At 37.3% G+C, this 20,641-nt stretch overlaps 1 protein-coding gene across 1 annotated transcript in view; it reads left to right on the forward strand.

Annotated features, from left to right (window-relative positions):
* ARMC8 (armadillo repeat containing 8) overlaps positions 1 to 20,641 on the forward strand; it is a 103,017-nt gene that overhangs the window by 49,114 nt on the left and 33,262 nt on the right. Inside the window, 3 exon segments of the mRNA XM_021069500.1 lie at positions 1,696 to 1,756; positions 4,234 to 4,434; positions 6,480 to 6,575. Of these exon segments, the coding sequence (XP_020925159.1) occupies positions 1,696 to 1,756; positions 4,234 to 4,434; positions 6,480 to 6,575 (358 nt within the window).

The following is a 20,641-nucleotide window of genomic DNA, read 5'->3' on the forward strand; positions in this document are numbered from 1 at the left end:
TTTTTGGACAGCCTCATTAGCTCACTTTCAATCCCCATCTTCTTTTGGGATTTTAAAATTTGAAAGTTATGGAGTTATCTCACATTTTCTTAAATGGATGTAAGTGGTGTACTTGGTTTACTGCTAGTAGCTTGCAGGACAAGAACTCTCTTATAACATCTAAGACTGTCTACAGAAAATTATTTCGTTACATTCCCTTTTCCTTGTATTTCAATTGAAATAAAACAGATCAGATTTAACCAACATATATTAAGCTAAGTATTATGCCAGGGAAATGTTAAAGTAGAGAAATAGTGAGAATTAATTGAAGTTAATGACCAAGACATGATTTCGGAGAATGTGACTTCCTTGTCTTTAAGAAAAATGAAGATTCCCTATAGAGATATGACCATGTATACAATAATTACTTAAAGTTCTTATTAGCACAATTTCTGGATCATAGAAACATTCAGTAGGTGTTAATTCTGTAATTATCAATGTGCAAATATGCTATAGATTTAGCACCTGTTGTGTAGGCTTCTGTGCTAAATGAATGGTTTAGTTTAGTATTTAAGAAGCTATGGTTCTCCTGACTAGGATCCATGAGGACACGGGTTTGATCCCTGGCCTTGCTCAGTGGGTTAAGGATCTGGCGTTGCTGTTAGCTGTGGTGTAGGGCACAGATGAGGCTTGGATCCCAAGTTGCTGTAGCTGTGGCATAGGCTGGTGGCTATAGCTCTGATTCGACTCATAACCTGGGAACCTCCATATGCTGCGGGTGCAGCCCTAAAACAGCAAAAAAAAAAAAAAAAAAAAGCTAATATTTTGGCCAGAATGAGGAGTTTTCAGTGAATTACTCATGCATCATGAATTTTGTTTTCTGTTTGTTTTCATTATTTGTATTTTTATTCGTCTGCTTTTTGTCTTCAAGACTGAATATATGCCTTTGTGTTGGTAAGGTAATGCTCTCATGGAACTGACAATGTGGTCATAAACCTTAAGATAATGATGACAGCTATAATGAATTCAATTCCTACAAGTAAAGAATGTTATCAATTTGTTTATAGCTTTCTCTAGAAGCCAGAACATGGAGTGTTATAGTTTTTTTTTCTCCAGCTTACTAAAGGAATCCAATTCAGAAAGGAAATTCATTGTTTCTTAAGTGCATAGTGTTCAGTACCTGCTTAGGGAGTACAAAGTAATTTTATTCTTTTTCAAAGCAGGATATGATTGTGAGGATAAATTGTTTTTCAGTAGAACCAAATCATTTACTAATTCTCAAGGCCTAACCTTTGATTAGTTAGTTAATATCTTAGGGGTAGCTCTAAATGTTGCAGGTTAAATGCTGCTTCTGTGATACTTGTACTACTGCTGTTGAAGTTGGAATATCCCAGTTTAACTTCATTTAAACTTAGATATTTTAAGTTTTTTTATTACAGAAAATTTCAAACATAAAAAGTGTAGAGAAATAATTTTGTAGGTATCTTAAAAATATGTAGTTTACTGTATACATATATTAGATGGTTTTCTTTGACTAGTAAAATTAATAGAACTTCAGATAAAGGAGTATCAAAACCTTCTTCCTCAATATAAGTGAGAGTAGTTGTTCTTTTTTCTTGCTCATAAAATTTTAAAGACAAGTAAGTTTTTTGTTTGTTTTTGTTTTTTAAGCTTTAAAACACAAGCAAAAACTTAATTTTTGCCGTCTTATTCCAGTTTAACATACATGTGTAGAGCTGGAGCAATTCGGACAGATGACAACTGTATTGTATTAAAGGTGAGCTAGTTAATTCTTTCTAAAAACATGTGAGAATTATCCAGTCATATAAGTGTTGAATATAAATACTGATACTCCCATTTCTTTTTACACACTTGTCACTATGGTATATATACATAGCATAAAATAATATTAAAACACCATGCTTTTCAATGGAATGACAGGTAGTTTAAAAAATTGGTGTTTGGGGAGTTCCCATTGTGGCACAGTGGAAACGAATCTAATTAGTATCCATGAGGATGAGGGTTCAATCCCTGGCCTCACTCGGTTGGGGATCCAGCACTGCCATGAGTTGTGGTGTAGGTCACAGACACGGCTTGGATGCTACGTTACTGTGTCTATGGTGTAGACTGGTAACTGTAGCTCCAGTTCAGCTGCTAGCCTGGGAACGTCCACATGCTGCCAGTGCAGCCCTAAAAAGAAAAAAATTGGTGTTTGATGTGTTTTGAAAGTAATTCTTTCCTTGTCGAATCTTTTTCATTTTTATAGTAATCAGGATATAGAAGTTGTAAAAATATTTAAAATTCAGGTTAGGTAGAAAATATATTTTAGTCCTTTATTTTCATTAAGTTTGCAACACAGTTTTGTAGTCAAGCAATTCACTAATTCTACGGTTAAAGACTTTATATCACCCTCATGGCAGATAATCAAAAGGCCTAACAAGGAAGAATAAATAAATAACATATGAAAGCAGTCATCTTATTTTGGTGTGTCAAATGCAACAAGAACTAAGAAAAACCCAGATAAAAGACTAGTCCTAAAATTCCTAAGACCTGGATTCTGGCCTTGGAATTCTTTATTTTTTTGGTGCTTCAGACTCCTAATTATGAAAGTGGAAGCAGTGATTCCTGCTTATCTGTCTCACAGGCTTATTGTGAGAATAACAATATATTTAGTAAATTAAACATCTTATTAGTTATAAAGAACAGAACAACTGTAAATAAACTGATAACTTGTCATTTTATGAATATGAGATCTCTCATTATCAGTGTTTAAAATGAACCCAAGGATAAAGGCATATTAAGAAGATTAATGTTTCCTCTTAGTCTTTGGTGAAGCAAGATGATTAATTTAATGAGATCTGAGACCCATAAGTAAATAGCACTTTCATGCCCTTACTCAACTGCTCTACCTCTTATTTTCTTTCTCTTTGGTAAACTAAGTTAATAGTATCTTCTTTGTGTAGTAGTTGTGAGCATTAAATTCAGTAATCCATGAATATGTGGTATTGATAAATGTTGCTAACTGTTCAAAGGGAAGTAAGAATAAGGCTTTCTTCTTGGAAGGTTAGGGTTGTGTTTTACAGCCTGAACCAGTCTGGTAGAAAGTCAGTGTGAACAATAACGTAGTAAAGTTATAATAGGAATTCAGAAAAGAACAGAGCATAGTTCACTGCAGTAGTGTAGTGGAAAGGCTCCCTATAATTCTAACATTTCAGTTTCTATTTCCACATTATCCTTTAAACTGGATTTATCAGCCTTAGAAATATAAATAAAATAGGATATTTTTATGGAGAATCTAATGTAGATAAATTACCAAGACCAGTGCCAAGATTTTTCAAGGACCTCAGAAGTAAAATTGGACTAGTAGATGTCAGTCATTCCAAGGAGTTCTTTGGAGAACCTAGGAAATGTGATTGATGCCACTTGGATTATAGAACTGATGGAATCTGAGTAATGGTAAGGTCACTGAATTTTTAAAGCCGTATTTTGGTTTTACAATTGTAGGTATTAATCTCTAAACAAAGATTAAAAGTTATCCCAGCCATGAGAGTTTCCATTGTAGCTCAGCGGGTTTCAAACCTGACTAGTGTCCATGAGGATGCAGGTTTGATCCCTAGCTTCGCTCAGTGGGTTAAGAATCCAGCATTGCTGTGAGCTTGGTGTAGGTCGCAGACATGGCTTGGACCCCACATTGCTGTGTCTATGGTATAGGCCAGCAGCTAGAGCTCCAATTCAACCTCTATCTAGCCTGGGAGCTTCCATGTGCCGCAGCTATGGCCCTAAAAAGCAAAAAAAAAAGTCATCCCAGCCATGTCACTCATTAAGAAAAAGATAGCATACTTTTTCTAAGGCACTATCATTCCTGATTAAACTGTTGGATGTCTTTTAAGTAAATAAATACATAGATAGGACAGAAGCATCAGAAATGATTTATTAGAAATTCTTAAATGTCTTTTGTAAGGTTATACAAAAAAGCTTCAGTCTTATCCATCACTGAAGCCTCATTAGAGTGTGCATTAATATGCTTTGATTGTACAATTAGAGTTTAATGTGCAGCATAAATGATTAATATGCCCTGAATTTTGTTTGTTTTTGCATTCCAACAAAACCTTTTACTCTGAAAGTCTTTGTTGAAACATTTGGTCACAAACATGACTCCCAGTAAAAACCATTGGGTTGATTTAGTTACTGTATGATCTCCATCATGCTTTTGCCTTTACCAACAAGCAAATAATTAATTTCACTACATTCCAGACATTGCCTTGTTTGGTTCGAATGTGCAGTAAGGAGAGGTTACTAGAGGAGAGAGTTGAAGGAGCTGAGACACTCGCCTATCTGATCGAACCAGACGTTGAGCTCCAGAGAATCGCTAGCATTACTGATCACCTCATTGCCATGCTTGCGGACTATTTCAAGTATCCCAGCTCAGTGAGTGCCATCACTGATATTAAAAGGGTATGTTCTCTTTTCCTTTTCAGCAGCTCAAGAGAGGGATTTTTAAAAAGATTTTCTTGCTGTTCATCACTTTGAACCAATGGATAATGGTAGTTCAAAACCCTTTTAGATAAAGGAATCTTATGCCTTTGGTAATGTAGATGATGTCTCAGAAAGGGCTTAAAATAACCTTCATTGACATTTGTATAATGTTCACTGCCCTTTATATTTTGAAGTTACGTTTCTACTCTTCCTTCAGTAGTACTGTTTTTCCAGTAGAAGTGAAGGGTTATATTGAACCTGCTGTCTTATCTCTTTTTCCTCTGGCTACTTGCTCACACCTCACAGTACAAAGATATGAGTGAGTACTAACTATGGCCTCATGAACACCCTTAGGTGACCATCCCAGCAAGGCAGATAGAACACTTTGATAGACATGAGAGTGAGGAAACATACAAACTTCCAGCCTATGCATGTGCAAATCATTTAACTATTATATAGATTAACCCTTCTGTTAGTTTTTCCATTTTATTTCCATCATAGTAAAACTGGAATAATAATAATTTTTAAATGGTGTTCTAAAATTTAATATTAGTTGTTTCATCATCTTTATTTTTGGTGATAGATTATCCAATGATTTCTGACATGCAAGTATAGATACTAAATTCATAAGAAAGAAATTTTTATATGTTAATAAATATGTGATTTTTTTCATAGTATATTAGTCCAAGACAGTATTCTGCTATATGTTTTGACTGGAAAGTAATAAAGACATAGCAGATATTTTTGAACTTACACATCAAAATGAGTGTTGTATATTGGGAGGTTCCTCCCAGAATCCATCAGTGCCTGCTTCAATCAAAAATATTTTTGGAGAAGTTTCTGTTGTGGCTCAGCAGTAATGAACCCTACTAGTATCCATGACGATGCAGGATTGATCCCTGGCCTCACTCAGTGGATTAAGGATCTGGTGATGCTGTGAGCTGAGGTGTAGTTTGTAGACGTGGCTCAGATTCCATGTTGCTGTGGCTGTGGTGTGGGCTGGCAGCTGTAGCTCCAGTTCAACCCCTAGCCTGGGAACTTCCGTATACTGTGGGTGCGGCCCTAAAAAAGACAAAATTGATGAAAATACATCATTGTCAGGGTTTTCTTGTTAGTACTCTACTCAGTTCTTTAGGAATTCTCAAAAGAAGGTTTCAGAATATTGTGAACAACATCTACAAGTTTGCATAAAGGTGAACCTTTCCAAGGCACTTCATTTGGAAAAAGTTTTAATCATTTGGATGAGTAAGTTATAGCTCTTAATTATAAAATTATTTATTGCTATGCCTGGTATTTTTACTCTATTTAGTCACTGAAATTGTCCTGAGAATATACCTCTCATTTTTTGTGGTAGTTTGATGATAAGTATATGGAAGAATTGATAACTAAGAAAGCCAGTTATGCATATGAAAAGGTAACATTCTTTCATATCAGTAAGTAATTTTAATGAGTTTATCCCCCGGAAAGCCCCCTGAACAAATTCTCAGATAGCTTTAATAGGTTGTAATGATTACCATGATCTATTGTTTATTAAAGATTTTTACAAAGGTTTTCCTGTTTCTAAAAGCTTTTTAAATACTGGAGTTATGCTAGCACTACTCTTAATGTTGGGAAAACCTAAAAATACTATCACAGTAGCACTCAAGTTATCAGCTGTTTTCTGGGGGTAGAAAGGCCTCAGTGTGCCTCGATTTTTGAGGAGAGCATTTCAGACGGGTGTAAGCAAGCATCAGAGCCACACTAAAGCCACCATTGAGAATCACTGAATTTTTAGGGCTCAAAGGTTCGCAAAGATTTTTCATATGCTAGTGTCAAATTTTAGGCAGAAGCAGATCGCAAGAATTCCAGGTTATGTTGACACAAACACAACAGGGTCTCAGTCATGTGAGTAGAACCCTAAAATAACCAGCACTAATATGTTAATAGTTGTTAAAGAGTTTTTTCCTTCAACTCTGCTGGATTAGTTTATTGAAAATTTCATTTGTGGACTGGGTTGGAACATGTCTTTTTTTTCCCTCCCATAGCTTGATCATGACTTAAAGCATGCTCATGAACTTCGACAGGCTGCATTCAAGCTCTATGCCTCTCTTGGAGCAAACGATGAAGACATCCGGAAGAAGGTGAGTCTGGGAGAGGGGCGTCCCCCAGTCCTGACAGCCAGCAGGCAGGGAGTGACGTCAACCTGAAAGTCGTGGTGAAGAGCACTAACAGTGACTGTTTGAATATAATAAAGCAGAGTGACTAAAGCATAATTGAAGAATGAATGGGACCCGGATTTGGGGGGTTGTTTGTTTTTAGAACATAGAGTGGCATGGCCGTGCTGGAATGGCAAATAACTGGCGTGCTTTTTTGTGTCATTAATATGGATTATTATGTTGCACATTTTTGCATGTGTTCTGATAAAAATCAATTCTAGCACTGTGAAGCTTCAGACACCTTGAAAGACCTAACACTAGAATTGTAAATGTTATTTATGGAAATACTTTCCAATGCCATTGAGAAATTCAAATCTCTATTGTATATTGTTCTTTGATATGTGGCTTAGTTATGTTTTGATTTTTTTTGCTACTGTGCAAGTTTTATGTGAATAAAATCTTTGTGGAATAATGATTTTATGTTTAGTGAGTGGTCATCTGAATTTTCCAGCTTCCAAAAAAATGTGTCACTGGTATAGCACCTTATGTTACTACAGCCTAGTCCAAACACTGAGCTCATGTTCTTTATAAGACTAGTTCTAAACAGGAAGTATAGTGCTAAGCTCTGATCTGGCTCCCTCCACAAACCAGAAGGCTGAAGCTTATCACTCAAAAAAAAGTATATAATCTAATAAATTATACACAAGACTTTTAGGAACACTAGTAAATTAATTCATATGTTCTGTCTTGGTGAGCCATAGCAGAAGGAGCAAACCGTGCATTATTTATTGAACATGGCAGTTTACTAAATCTCCCCATCCTGTATTGGTACTATAAGGATCCCTGTGAGAAAAATCACGAAGTATTGGGACTTTAACATGATTTAGAGAAGTACTTTGGGCTTGTAGAGAGAGAAGTATGGAATTAACTGTAGGTTTATTGAAATAAATTGAACTGTTCTTAGAGAAAATTGAGATCAACAGCAGTAAGATTATATATACAAGTAGCTTTGAGTTAAAATCATTTCAGAAAACACAACTAAGCGAATGTTTTTCACGTACCTCAGTTTAATTCAGTTAACAAGATGTTTTTGACTTGAAGTGTTTTAGTAAGTACCTGAAAATCCTTTCTGACACCTCTAAGCTTTCATTTTTAAACTGTTACTTCATGGCAGACCTATCAGTGATATGATATTCCCTGTGTCTACACATGATTTATGGATATTGATATTCATATGCTTCATTTAGTTTAGGTACGTGGTGTATTGCAAGGGAAGAGGCTTTTATGGCAACTCATACAGATACAACATTTTTTAAAAAATGACATGGACTGTATAACTTAAATACGTAATGATTTGTTTTGGGATGGTTATTAGGGCCCATTGGGGAGAGGAGAAGTATTTTACCCGTTTTTAGCTCAAGAAGGCCATGCCATGGACTGAAAGGGAGATAGATAGTTGGATCATAATGGGGAGGGGGGAAATAGGATGTCCATTTGTACTTCTTTGTACTTTTTTGTTAATAAACTGTTGTTTTGGAATTAATGACTTTAATTTGTGATATCATGTTCTAGAAATACTTGCAGCATAACAGTCTGATGATCAGTAGTCTATTAAAACTTGTATTTATAATATGTATAATTTCCTGGTAAGGCTATTCATGGTAATTTCTGTAGAAAGATGACAAATAAAGAATAAGTTATAATTATTATAGTTTTTTGTGTGCTGAAGAAAAGATACTATGATATGCTTATATAATGGGGATTATATAGAGTTTTTAGGAAGATATTTAATTTCTGGGAAATTAAGTGAAGAGTTTACAGTTCCTAGCAACTACTGGAGAGAAATTGTAAAATGGAAAATATAATTTTGTGATAAAATCTGCATAAAAATGGTTCTTAGGAGTGGAGAACTCTTATTTTCAGTGTATAAAAATGATAAATAACTTTTGAATGCATTTATTTCTATTCTATTTTTTGTTGAAATAATTATTTGGATAGATTTTTGTTTACTTTCTCAATGGGATATTTATTTACCTTTTTCACTTATATCTTAATGAACTTTGTATTTCTTTTTTTGGTGTAGATTCCTGAAGTACAGTGTTTTATTATTATTATTTTTTTTAATGCAGTTTTTATACTTGCCAAGATGGAATTTCAGTACTGAGTTAATGAGTGGAGAATCTCTGAAAAAAATTCCAAGAACTATAGCAATTTCTACCCTACCCCCTCCATCCCACCCCGCATTAGACAAAACCAACAAAAAGGCTTTTTGTTTGTCTCAAGATAAAAATATGTGAAGTGTTCAGTTCATTTGCCTTTTAAATTGAAAATGGGGTGTAATTCAGTAAATACAAGAAATAACTTATCCCATGGCCCTATTATGACCAGTTAAGGAAATGAGGCAGAATTAAGAAGACAAAACTAGAGCAAAGAGAGATAATGAAAGGTATATACAGCAGTAAAGGAGAAAGACAGATAGGCCTTCTCTCTTCATAGAATCATGACTCTATCTTATTACTTCTAAAGATTTTTAAAGGCCTGCTGTGATTTCATTTCTTGGTACCTTCTCTCTGGGCCACACAAAATTCAGCTGAAGACTGAATATGACCTATGCGTCGGAGATCTACCAGTCCTGTTTTGAAGCAGTGTTGGTATGTTTCCATTAAAGAAACCAACTGTGTAACAGTCCCTGGAACCTCATAAACACTCAGTAAATATTGTTGAATGAATACAGAGAGATACATGTAGAAATGCAGAAATCATAGAATGACATTTTCTTTAAAATGCCTGGATCTTTCTGTATCCTTCAGTGCAGAGCAGAGTTGATATTCTAATTCCTAGCTTGGCATCCTTTATCATTCTGTGGCATACCTACAAATTTCCTCATTTCCTGTGATGTCCTGTCAGTCAAAGAGGGTGGAAAGAGCCCTGTGGTGAGAGTGGAAAACATTACTATTGGCTGTGACATGAAGAGGGAGAAGAAGCCCAAGGAAAGATGAAAGACCACTCAGCTTGACACCAGATGTGGCCTGGCCATATTAAACTTAGAATTAATTCCAGAATTTTGGTTAGGAAAAGCAAGGGCAGAGCAGGAATTCAGAGCTCAGTGAAAGACGGGCCCAGAGCACATTAGCAGTAATTGCACTGACAGCAATGCCAGGTAAAAATTAGCTGTAATCTCTGCCAGGGGGAAAGTCTGGTCTCTAATGATAGCCTTTATTATCACATATTAATGCTGACTCAGAAGCAAAAGTTCAGTTTACAGGGACAGTATCAAAGAAGTTAAAATAACTAACAAATTATTTCAGGTACTGGCATCTCAGTTAGAATCCCATTCAGATGGTTAAGTCATGCAGAGGCAGCAGCGGCAAACAGTCCTGTTATTACGAAGCTGATTGTTTTATAACAAAGAATTGCTTTTACAAAGGCCATCACTTGATCGGTACCTGCTGATCATCAATTAGGTTGGAAATTTAAAAGGATTGTCTCTCTTTTACTTTGTTTAAGGGGCTTTGTAGAATTTATCAGAAAGTGTAAATTGAGGAAAATTAGTTTTAAATATAATTAAAATTCAAGGAAATTAGTAAACTTAACAGGATGTTGTCTTTATTTTTGATAAAAAATAAAACATGATGTGGAATTGTAGTACTTGTTGTAGCCTTTGCCCCTTTGAGATATCTGGACTAATGGAATCTTTCAGAGAGCTTTTCCTTTTGGATTTTGAGAACTTGTATTTTAGCTGGAGATCCCTTTTGAGGAACTAGAATGTAAGCTCATTGAGGGCAGGGAATTTTTTTTATGTTTTGTTCCTCACTGTATTCCCAGCATCTATAATATTGTTGGGTGCATAGTTGGCTCTTAATAAATATTTGAAGAATGAATGGATAAATGGAAAAAATGACTGGGCAAACAAGCGCATAAATGAATCATATTGCAAAATTTCATTGTTAAGCACTATTAATTACATTATATATGGGCCTCTCTGCATTAAGAACTTTCATAACTTTACCATCAATTTTATGAGTATGTGAAGAGAGGAGATTTAAAATCTGATCATATAGGCAAGAGGTTTCATTATACTTGGCATAGAGAATGTGTAGGAAATTCCCATTTTCAAGAGGCAGACAATCCCAAGGGCGTGTCTTCCGTTTACTTTGATATAAAGCAAAGAGGACATGTTTTATGGTATATACTTGTTAATTTTGAAATAATTTTTACTATTATTTCTTAGTTTTTTACTTTCTAAATATGTGAAATTTAAAAATAATAGCATTTTTGAGTGTGACTCTGGGCCAGTTTTTTTTCCTCTAGGGGTAAAAGTACAATTTGATTTATAGAAATTAGCCCTATTCTCAGGAATCAACCTATTCTGTAAAGTTAGGTTGATATGCACCTGTATAAAATACATTCCTGATTAATAAATGTCAGATTTTTAGGAAAACCAGAATTAATAGAAGTCATTAGTATAACACCTCAACATAGATTGATTGAATTGCCTGCATTGTGTAAACATTGTCAGATGAGTGTGGGGGGAAAACAGTAAGATGAGATTAAGAGCAATAAAGACACAGCCTTAATACTCTGCATTTATAATAAAACCTCAGTAAGTCAGAGAAAAGTAAAGAATGGCCAGTAAGAATTTAATAGGGGCTCAAAGAATTACTAATTAAAATGGACATGGTGATATCAATAGATCTATTCTTAAATCAATTTGAAAATTAATAATTTAGTATTTTAATATTTTCTATCTTCAAGAATCAAAAACATAAAACCTTAAGTTTTTGTTCCTTGTAGGGGGGAAGAAACCAGTTACAGTGGTTTTTACATGACATGTATGAGGAAGGTAGCCAAGGGTGGGATTTTTATCTTTTTAAACTGAAAAAAAATTTTTTCTGGACAACTTTTTTGAGAAATAGAAGCAGAGAAAAATAAGACAAGGAAGGGAAAATAAAGAAGAATGAGAATTTTTGTCTTCTACCCTCTTTTTCCCAGCAAAGGAAGTTATATCTGCAAGGACATTGTAAAGATGAGATATGATATATTTAAAATATTTAGTGTGGTGCCTGTAGGTACTCAATAAATGGAAGTGTTTATTAGACTATCTTAAATACATTAGAAGATTAAAAATAAACATATTTTTAAGTGTATTAGGAGAAAAGCTGAACAATGTTGGGGCACAAATAAAAAAGGTTTACTGTGAAGACAGTGATTTTATGCTACAAATTTCCAAGACTAATAGTTATTCATTCTAGTAAAAAGAATATTTATGCTTCTGAAGCATAGGCTCTTTCTTTAGTTTCTCTTTTATTGATGACAAGATGTCTTCTTATTCTTATAATTACATTTTTAAATATATTTAAAATATTTTTTTTTCAAAACTCTTTGTTGCTATGGCATGCCCTCTGAAGCACCAAATATAATTTTGCTTTGCTTGGAGTTAAATAGGATGTACAATATAAATCAATAATTTGTTAATATTATAGGTGGTGAATATCTTGAGAAAAGTGAGGAGACCAAATTCTGTCTAACTTCACTTATCTAAATATTACTACTGTCTATGATTGCCATAGATGTCACTTCTCCAAAGGGTCATCATTCATAGGAAGCCATATCCCAAATACCTAAGTTCAAATTTTGAACAAATGTAAATCAATGTTTTTGAAGTTATATGATTTGTAAAATTAGGTCAGTTTTAAAAATACCTTTCTGCTACCTCAAAAATTTGATAAGTATTTCACTGAACATTTTAATAATTTGTTATAGGTTGACTTTATTATGAGTTGGTCTCTGTAACAGTGTAATTGTACCATGAATTTATGTTTTTTAATATTTTGTGAAGTTCAATAATTCTGAATCGTCATTTCAAAAGTACGCTGTCAAAATTCTGTATTTTATCTCTGCCATGAAATCAGGCAGATGCAAAGAATTATTTCTGAGCCTTAGCTGACATGTTGAAACAAATGCCTTGAACATTTCGAAGGTTTTCAACGGTACTACAGAAGTAGCACCCTTCAGGACTTGATTCTGCTACTGAATAACAACAAATTCTTTCAGAATTCAGAATTCCTTGACTTAGTCTGTGGTTAAATTGTTAGTTATCGTCTGAAAGCTAATCTACCAAAGAATTTTAAATGAACTCTGCAGCATTGATTCATGATGGTAAGTATTTTTAAAGAGTTCACCAGGTTTTGCCACTTGCCCACAGTATTGAGATCCTTGGCCTTCAGCATACTGAAAGAAGCAAACCTGGGAGTGATAATGCTATATACAGAATAGAGGTATTTATAAAATCAAGTAATTTTTGTTTCATTAAATGGGGACATAAAGTTGAGTGTTACACTATTATTTGTGGTGTTGTAGTTGCATAAATCATTGAAAAATTCTTGTTCTTTTTTTAAATAGGAAGTGCATATTGGTTGTTTCATTAATTTATAATCTCATTAAGACAGATGTCTTACAAGCCAAGAAAAGGGCTAAAATATGGTCTATATTAGATCAGTAGAGCTAAAATTAGTGACTTAATTGGATTTTCAAGAATGTTCTATTTGGGAACAAATGAAATGTTTGGGATGATATAGTATTTGTGGAATAGTAGACCTAGAAAAGATTGCGTTTGTGATGAAGAACCAGGATCATTGCTATACTCTTTTCTATGATTAAAGTGCTAGTACAGGGGTCAGCAAACTAAATCCTATGGGTAATTATTACCTGTGTAATAGTTCTGTAGCCTGTAAGCCAAAATTGATTTGCATTTTTACATGGTTAGGGGAAAAAAACAAAAGAAGATTATTTTCTGACATGTGAAAAGTAAATTAAGTTTGAATTTGTGTCCATAAAGTTTTTTTTCTCTTTCACACTCTATGTTAAAACTGCATAGCTAAATGATCAGAAACCAGTTTGGTGAAAAAAACCGCTTTTCCCATTTTCCTCTTCATACTGGACTGTAGAAAGAAATGGGGCCCTACCACAGCCAGGGGAGGGGAGGTTGGTTGTCTGACTTCCTGAAAGGGAGGCATTATACCAGTGTTGACGGTATGACTGGATTCCTTCCTACATGCTGATTCCCTTGTTTGAATGATTTTGGCATATAACGGACCTCAGACAAATTGGATGATAACTGTGGCTTTGGTTATGGTAGGAAATGTTAGTACATTCTGTGTATTGATGAGCAGAGTTGCCTGAATAAGATTTTTCACCATGCCAAAGAGGAAAATTAAGACCCAGTTCCCTTCTTAAGCAAATATCAATTCATCCTTTGTTATATACAAAGCATTGTGTTGGTGTTATGGGGCATGTAAAAATCATGTAATTCAAATATTTATGTCAAGAGATAGTCTCTTTGGGAAACCGAATTTAATAGAACTAACTACCAATTATTGAGCACTTAACTATGTGCTGGGCACTGTGCTAATAATCGGTGTTAGCACGTTACCTCCCTTAAACCTTACACAACCTTGTAAGATGGCTACTGCAAATTAGGAAATGAGCAATTTGACTAAGGCCACCCAGCTAGTAAGTGATAGCCCCTACATCATGTCCCAGTCTCTGACTCTGAAACCTATGCCATTAAACCATTTCATTACTTTACTCATGTAAAGTTAAATACCATTACTAGAGCTGAATTATGATATGATATGGCAAGAAATTTCACAGGAGAATGTGTGATAGTCTGAATAGTTGAAAATGCTGTGAATTCAGAGGTCTTAATAGTTTGTATTAAGTGGTTGCAAAGTGTCAGATTCAGAAAATCAGTAGTTTGTGAGTGAAAAGACACATTTGTCCGTTTGTTCATTTGGCATTTATGATATACCTCCTCCTGTGTGCTCTGGACTGAAGCAGAAAACTGTTGTGTACCTTGTGGGAGCTTACAATTTAAAGTAGCTAAGGAATGAGGCACTAAATTGCTGTGGAGTTGTGTTACACAGTTTCTGGGGGCAGTACATCATTCAGATCACTGGAAAACAATAAGAGATGGAGGGGGAAGTGTCTAGTACTGTTGTTCGAATAGTCATTTATAATGGTTTTATTTATGTGCTAAAGTAAAAGACTGCAATTCAGCAGCTGTTCAAGTTCTGTTCTGCCATTAAGCTAATGATTGAATTTTACAAATTGAACTCTTATAGAAATTGTTTTTTGCAAATATTTTTTGATAGAGGAAGTGTTGATTAGTTTAGACATTATAAGTACTTCTCACATGTTGTGTTTATATTTTTGGTTTTAGGAGAAGAGAGTTCTCCCACTTTTCCTTAAAGTGTAGGAAAGTTTAGAACTTTTGAGTGTTTCTTCTAAACATTTAACATAAATAAAGTTTCCCAGCTCTTAGGAAGATAAAAAGGGTCCTGAGGTAGAAATTTGAAAATACCACTGAAAAAGACTTAAAAGCAAGAATGAAATATGGAAGCTTAAAAACATGCCCACCATGAGAACCTATTCCTCTTTGTCCTCCACTTGTAAAGTGAAGTGTACTGCTCCCAGGCTTAGTTAAGTATTCTGTAGAAAAATCAGTATGGTCACTTCCTAAAACCTAGGAAGAGTTTGGTTTTTCCGTTTTTAGGGGTAGATCCCTCCCGAGCACCCTAATGAAGCTAGTCAGTCTACCAGATAAACTGGTTGTACCTGTTTATCTCACTCTAGTGTTTAACCCTCCCCCTTCCTCCCAGGCTCTACTTCATTACCAAAACCAGTCAACTGCACTGTCATCTGCTCTTGTATTCATAGAGCTCATCTTAAAAAAAATGATAAGTTAGGTAAGGGGCAGGGCCTTAAATAAGTGGCCCCAAGGAGGAAAAACTCGAGTGGATGCCCTGGGTCTCATCTGCTTGGACACTTATGAGACTGAAGTGTTGCCATCTACCCCTGTCAGGTTCAGGCCCTCTTGTAGATCCTTTTTCTTGCCAGACCTTCTTTCTGACTTCCGTGTGCCACACTCTGCTGGGCTGCTTAGTTCTTTTTTTTTTTTTTTTTTTTTTTTTTTGTCTTTTTGTCTTTTGTCTTTTGTTGTTGTTGTTGTTGTTGCTATTTCTTGGGCCTCTCCCGCGGCATATGGAGGTTCCCAGGCCAGGGGTTGAATCGGAGCTGTAGCCACCGGCCTACGCCAGAGCCACAGCAACGCGGGATCCGAGCCGTGTCTGCAACCTACACCACAGCTCACGGCAACGCCGGATCGTTAACCCACTGAGCAAGGGCAGGGACCGAACCCGCAACCTCATGGTTCCTAGTCGGATTCGTTAACCACTGCGCCACGGACGGGAACTCCCTGCTTAGTTCTTGTTGCTTTAACTAGACTCTTTCGATGTGGTACTGTATTGTCTTAGATCTTAGATGGCTACTTCTCCTGATTTACAAAGTTAGATTCCAAGTCTTCACCCTTTCTGAACAGTTCTGTCTTGTTATTCTCTGTTGGAAGTCTTTCTAGGAACTTTTCACAGAAGCCCATTAGGAATTAAATTGCATTTGCCTAGATTTATGCATGTTAGCATAAACAATGACATTAAGAAAATCCAGCTCCCTTGACTTAAAGCCCACTTGCTTTGAATTGTCTGAGAAGTTTGGTGACTCCAAGAATCTGCATGGTTTCAGTTCCCAGAATCCTCTGCTTGATCTGGTTTCATTACAGTTCAAAGTCCGTTCTGAAGTTTGTAGTACCTGGAAAATGCTTCATCCTGGGTCATGCTGGAAAAAATAGCAGTGTCTTACTTTGTTTTATTTTGTTTAACTCTCTGACCCGTCCAGGTTTTCAGTTTTCTGAGGAAAAGATGGTGTATGACTTGGCCACAACTCAGTTATGGATCCACTAGAGGTCTTGGAGGGCAAAGAAATTCCTTTATAAGCCAAGGCCACTTTTATCTTGTTAATATTCTCATGTGTGCTGTAAACCTTTGCCTTAGGATTACCTGGTTTTTGCATCTTCCCCATGACCCTCTAGGCTGACTACCCTGATCTCCCACAAGGGGTCTCCTGTTCCAAGACAGGGTCCTCAGATCCTGTTCCAATAGATCTTCACTTCCTCCTACAACTGCAATGCCAGAGATTAAAAAAAAAAAAAAGCTTAGCAAAAGCATATAGTTATTAAGATGCCAGCAGCAAGGTACACAATGCCTAATCTGTTGACCTAAAATATGGTTTAGGGTGCGGCATTTTTTTATATGATAATTCTGGAATTAAATGTACAACCCAGTCCTCTAGAAGAGCAGAGAAAGAGAGATGGCTCCTCTGCTCTGAGGATTCAGTCCACCACTAATACTCCCCCTGGCGAGGCACAGTGTCTGTGTAACAGAGTGCACTCTCTGGCTGGTACACTCACTCTCTCCTTTATTTTAAAGCTGACTCAACAAGCTATGCCACACGGCATATTTGCTGAGCTATGGCTGAGGATTCTCCAACGAAAACCATGAGGCAGAACAACCTCAGGCTCCACTTGGCATTGCTCTTATATCCTAGAAAGACCTGAAGATCCTTTGCGGAGGAAGGGCTTGATTGTCTATCATTATCAAGGCCTTACAGCATGATACTGGGGTTGTTGAAAGGCACCCTGAAGAACATGTTGTATTGTGCTTGGCTTTCCAGCCCCAGATCAGAGAAGCTATCGAGTGCTCTGTTAGACCTTCACATGGGTCAGAGGGCTGTGGCAGCAGCTACTGCTAACTCCTTCCCAGCTGACGTGAACATTTTTTTCTCTCTGGATTTGATTTGAAACCTTTTCTTGCCTCTTATTCACACTTGTATCCTCATTTTAGTCAGTGTATTTACTGTGATGATCCTTTTATCCCTGTATAGATGCTTAGTACATGTGGCTCATTCACACAGCCTCTCAGGGTACTCTTTTGGATTGGAATCCTAGATTCACATTCTGATTTTGCATCATTTTCACCCACTTACTGCCCAACTGATATCTTAATAGAGAAAACAGATGAGACTCTCAAGTAGTGTGCTTTCTGGAATCCTAGCAGGAGTACTGAAGTCCATCTATAACAAATTTGGTTACAAATCTGGGTGTCCTATTGCAGACATTTTGCTGGACTCTGACCTAAAAAGGGTCACCTTCCAGATAGTTCTACTGTTTTATATCCTAAATCAGAAGAAGATTTTCTAGCTCCATCCCCAAAGTGTCAGCCACCCCACCCCCAGAGAACTTGAAAGAAAGCTCAAAGCTCTACTCTAATGGTGCAGTGACTGACATTAACAGAGTTCTCCAGTGTCCTCTGGCCTGAGCCTGAGCATTCTCTGGTGAGGTCATTAATGGCCACTTCCCAACCGATAGAAAACGCCACCCCGTTCTTGAGAATGGATGATTTTCCTACTCACCCTTGGTACTTATTCTCTTTGTCTTAAGCTCCATGGCCCCTGTCATTCCTAAAGTGCTCTTGTTGACCTAGATTCAGTACCATGGCACTCATTAAACAGCTGATTGTGCTTGCTTATTCAACACTGTAAGTTTGGAGTTCCCTAGTGGCTCAGTGGATTGTCGCTGCTGTGGCATAGGTTCGATCCCTGGCCTGAGAACTTCTTCATGGCATAGACGCGGCCAAAAATAAAATGAAAGTTTAAAAAATCAATCAATCAAAACCCACTAAGTTTGGCGGGAATAAGAGTACTCCCTCATCATTGTATCCTCAAGTTTTAAAACTCAGTGGGCACTGAGATATTTGCTGAATAGGTAGATGTGGCTGTGTAAATAGGTGCTGTGTCCCTTTTCTTCCTTGCCTGCTCCCTGATTTTGACCCCCTCTGCTGCACTATCTCCACTCTCTTCTGACCAACCTTGCTTCCCATGTCACTTCTGAACAACATAATTTTGTCCAAATGACTAACACAATTTGTATTTACCTGGTTGCAAAGAGTTGGAGGTAAAATAATCATTGCTTTATCCACTCATTTTACCAAAGGCCCACAGAGGTCAAGAGAGATGCTCAGAAAAGTATAGAGCAAATCTGTATGCCTACACGATGGCTACATCTCTCCTCCTATCTTGGCAGATTCACATTTTTGGTTGCATGTGGCTGGTAAATATCATCCGGAAGCCTCTTTCAAGTCTCTTTCCCGTGCCCAGGTTTCTTGGACACCTGGACCAGTCTAATAGTATCTCTCAGTTTCTAGAGAGTAATTATATGTCCCATCCCTGTCCCCATCCCTGCCCCACCCCCCATCACTTTATTTTCTGATAATGTAATGACCTTCAGTACAGGCAACTGTTTGTTCCTCCCAAGCTATCCCTTTTCATTCTTAAGTAGCAGTTACTTCTAAGCCACTGGAAGGAACTTTCAGGCTTCTGCATCTGACTGCCCAATGTCTGAGTCTTTTGCCCCAGGTTGCAGTTTCCTCCCCATGCTGAAGGTCCTGATTTGACCTTGTCTTTTTCAAGTACAGTGGCTAGTGCTTGGTTGAGGTTACCTGTCAGCCAACCAGTCTTTGAAAGTTGCTATAGCACAAAAGATTAGGTAACTTGCAAAACACTATGATCCCAAAGAACTAGTAATAAAGTCTAACTAGTTTACTGGAGTGAGAATAGTGAGGGAATAAGGTGTAGTACAGAAGCACTTGATTGGCTTTGTAGAGAGAGATGGTGTCAAATTAACACAAATGTAGTGACTAGGAGAACTGTAACACCATTAGCAGAGTCAGACAGACAGACATAGAGAAGGAACCGGTTTAGGGAGGGAACTCAGTGTGAAATATAATGGGTTACACGTTCCACCCCATTTTTTTTTTTTTTCTTTCAGATCAGCATGTAACAGTGCATCAGTACGGATTTGGCACCTGGGAAGGGGTCTTACATTTGTGTTTAGTGGGCAGCTGGGAATATGAAGCCAGAGGTCAGGAAGGAATCACCCATATCAAGCTGATTTTGAAGTCACAACATTGTCATTTATGTAGAGTGAGGATGAACAGAGCTTTGGGACACATGCCCATTTAAGGAAGGGATGGGGTGAGAGGTCTGTAGCTTAAAGAAGGTAAAGTCTAGGCACTTAGGTCTTTTAAAAAGGAGTGGGAATGGGAGGTGGGGCAGCCTGAGGAAGGGAGTCGAGTGGAGTGGGACAGAGTAAAGATGCAAGAAAGAGGGATGGGGAAGGTGGAAGGGCTTTGAGCTGGAAGTACCCAGCTTCGGCATAACAGGAGAGAAGAAGGGCGGAATGGAGACATGTTAAAGAGAAGAGGGAAATGGAGGCAATTTTGTCCCCAAAAGAAAGCACTATCCTGTGAAAATGAGGTGAACACAGAGGGACTGAGGGTGTGAGGGGGGTCAGAAGCATTAGAAGTGGGAGGTAAACATCCTAAGGAATATGGGAGTCTCCTGTAGGGGAGTACAAGGCTGGTGGACCCAAAGCAGGGCACCCCTGAAGTGGGGTTGTTACCCTGAGAGATAGACAGCCAGGTTTGGTGGGTTTTCTCTTGTGATATCAGAGTTTGGGATCTGAAGCAGGATGAGTGGTGGGAGGACAGTGGAAAGAAACCTAGGTTGAGTATCTGAGCAGAGCATCCAGGTCAGCAAGAAAGGCCCATGAGGGGCAAATAGAAAGGTAGGCAGTGAGAAAGGGAGGCGTTCAGGGGCTGGAAGTGACAATGAGGACAGAGGGTGGATGTGCGGAGAGGTAAAGGTGAAATGAGTTTGGTCTGGGGTGAGGAGTAGATCAGTCTGTTTCTTCAGCCACTTTGGAACCTGCAAATCACTACATTTTTAAGAAAATGACCCTTCCCCCTACCCTACAGCACCGCTGTGGTTCCCTATTCTTAATAACTGATAGTCTTCTCTTTACATTTAGCTTGAACATCCTGAGATTTTTCCTGTCCTATTCTGAGAACAGCCTTCTAACTCCTCTCATTTAAGTCTGAGTCAGTGATCCTCAACCTTGGCCACAACCTGTATATATATACACACACAGGTGCCTGGGCCCCATTGCAGAGCATCTGATTGAATTGGCCTGGCCCTTTGTTAAACTCCTCGGGTGATCTTTCTACCTATTTCCCCAACCAGGTGATCTCCCAGGTGAAAGAAATGATGCCCATTAATGTGATGCCCACCCTGGGAACTACCTGATGGGCATGAGGCACCTT

Source organism: Sus scrofa, chromosome 13 (genome assembly GCF_000003025.6).
Source record: "Sus scrofa isolate TJ Tabasco breed Duroc chromosome 13, Sscrofa11.1, whole genome shotgun sequence".
Lineage (NCBI taxonomy): Eukaryota > Metazoa > Chordata > Mammalia > Artiodactyla > Suidae > Sus > Sus scrofa.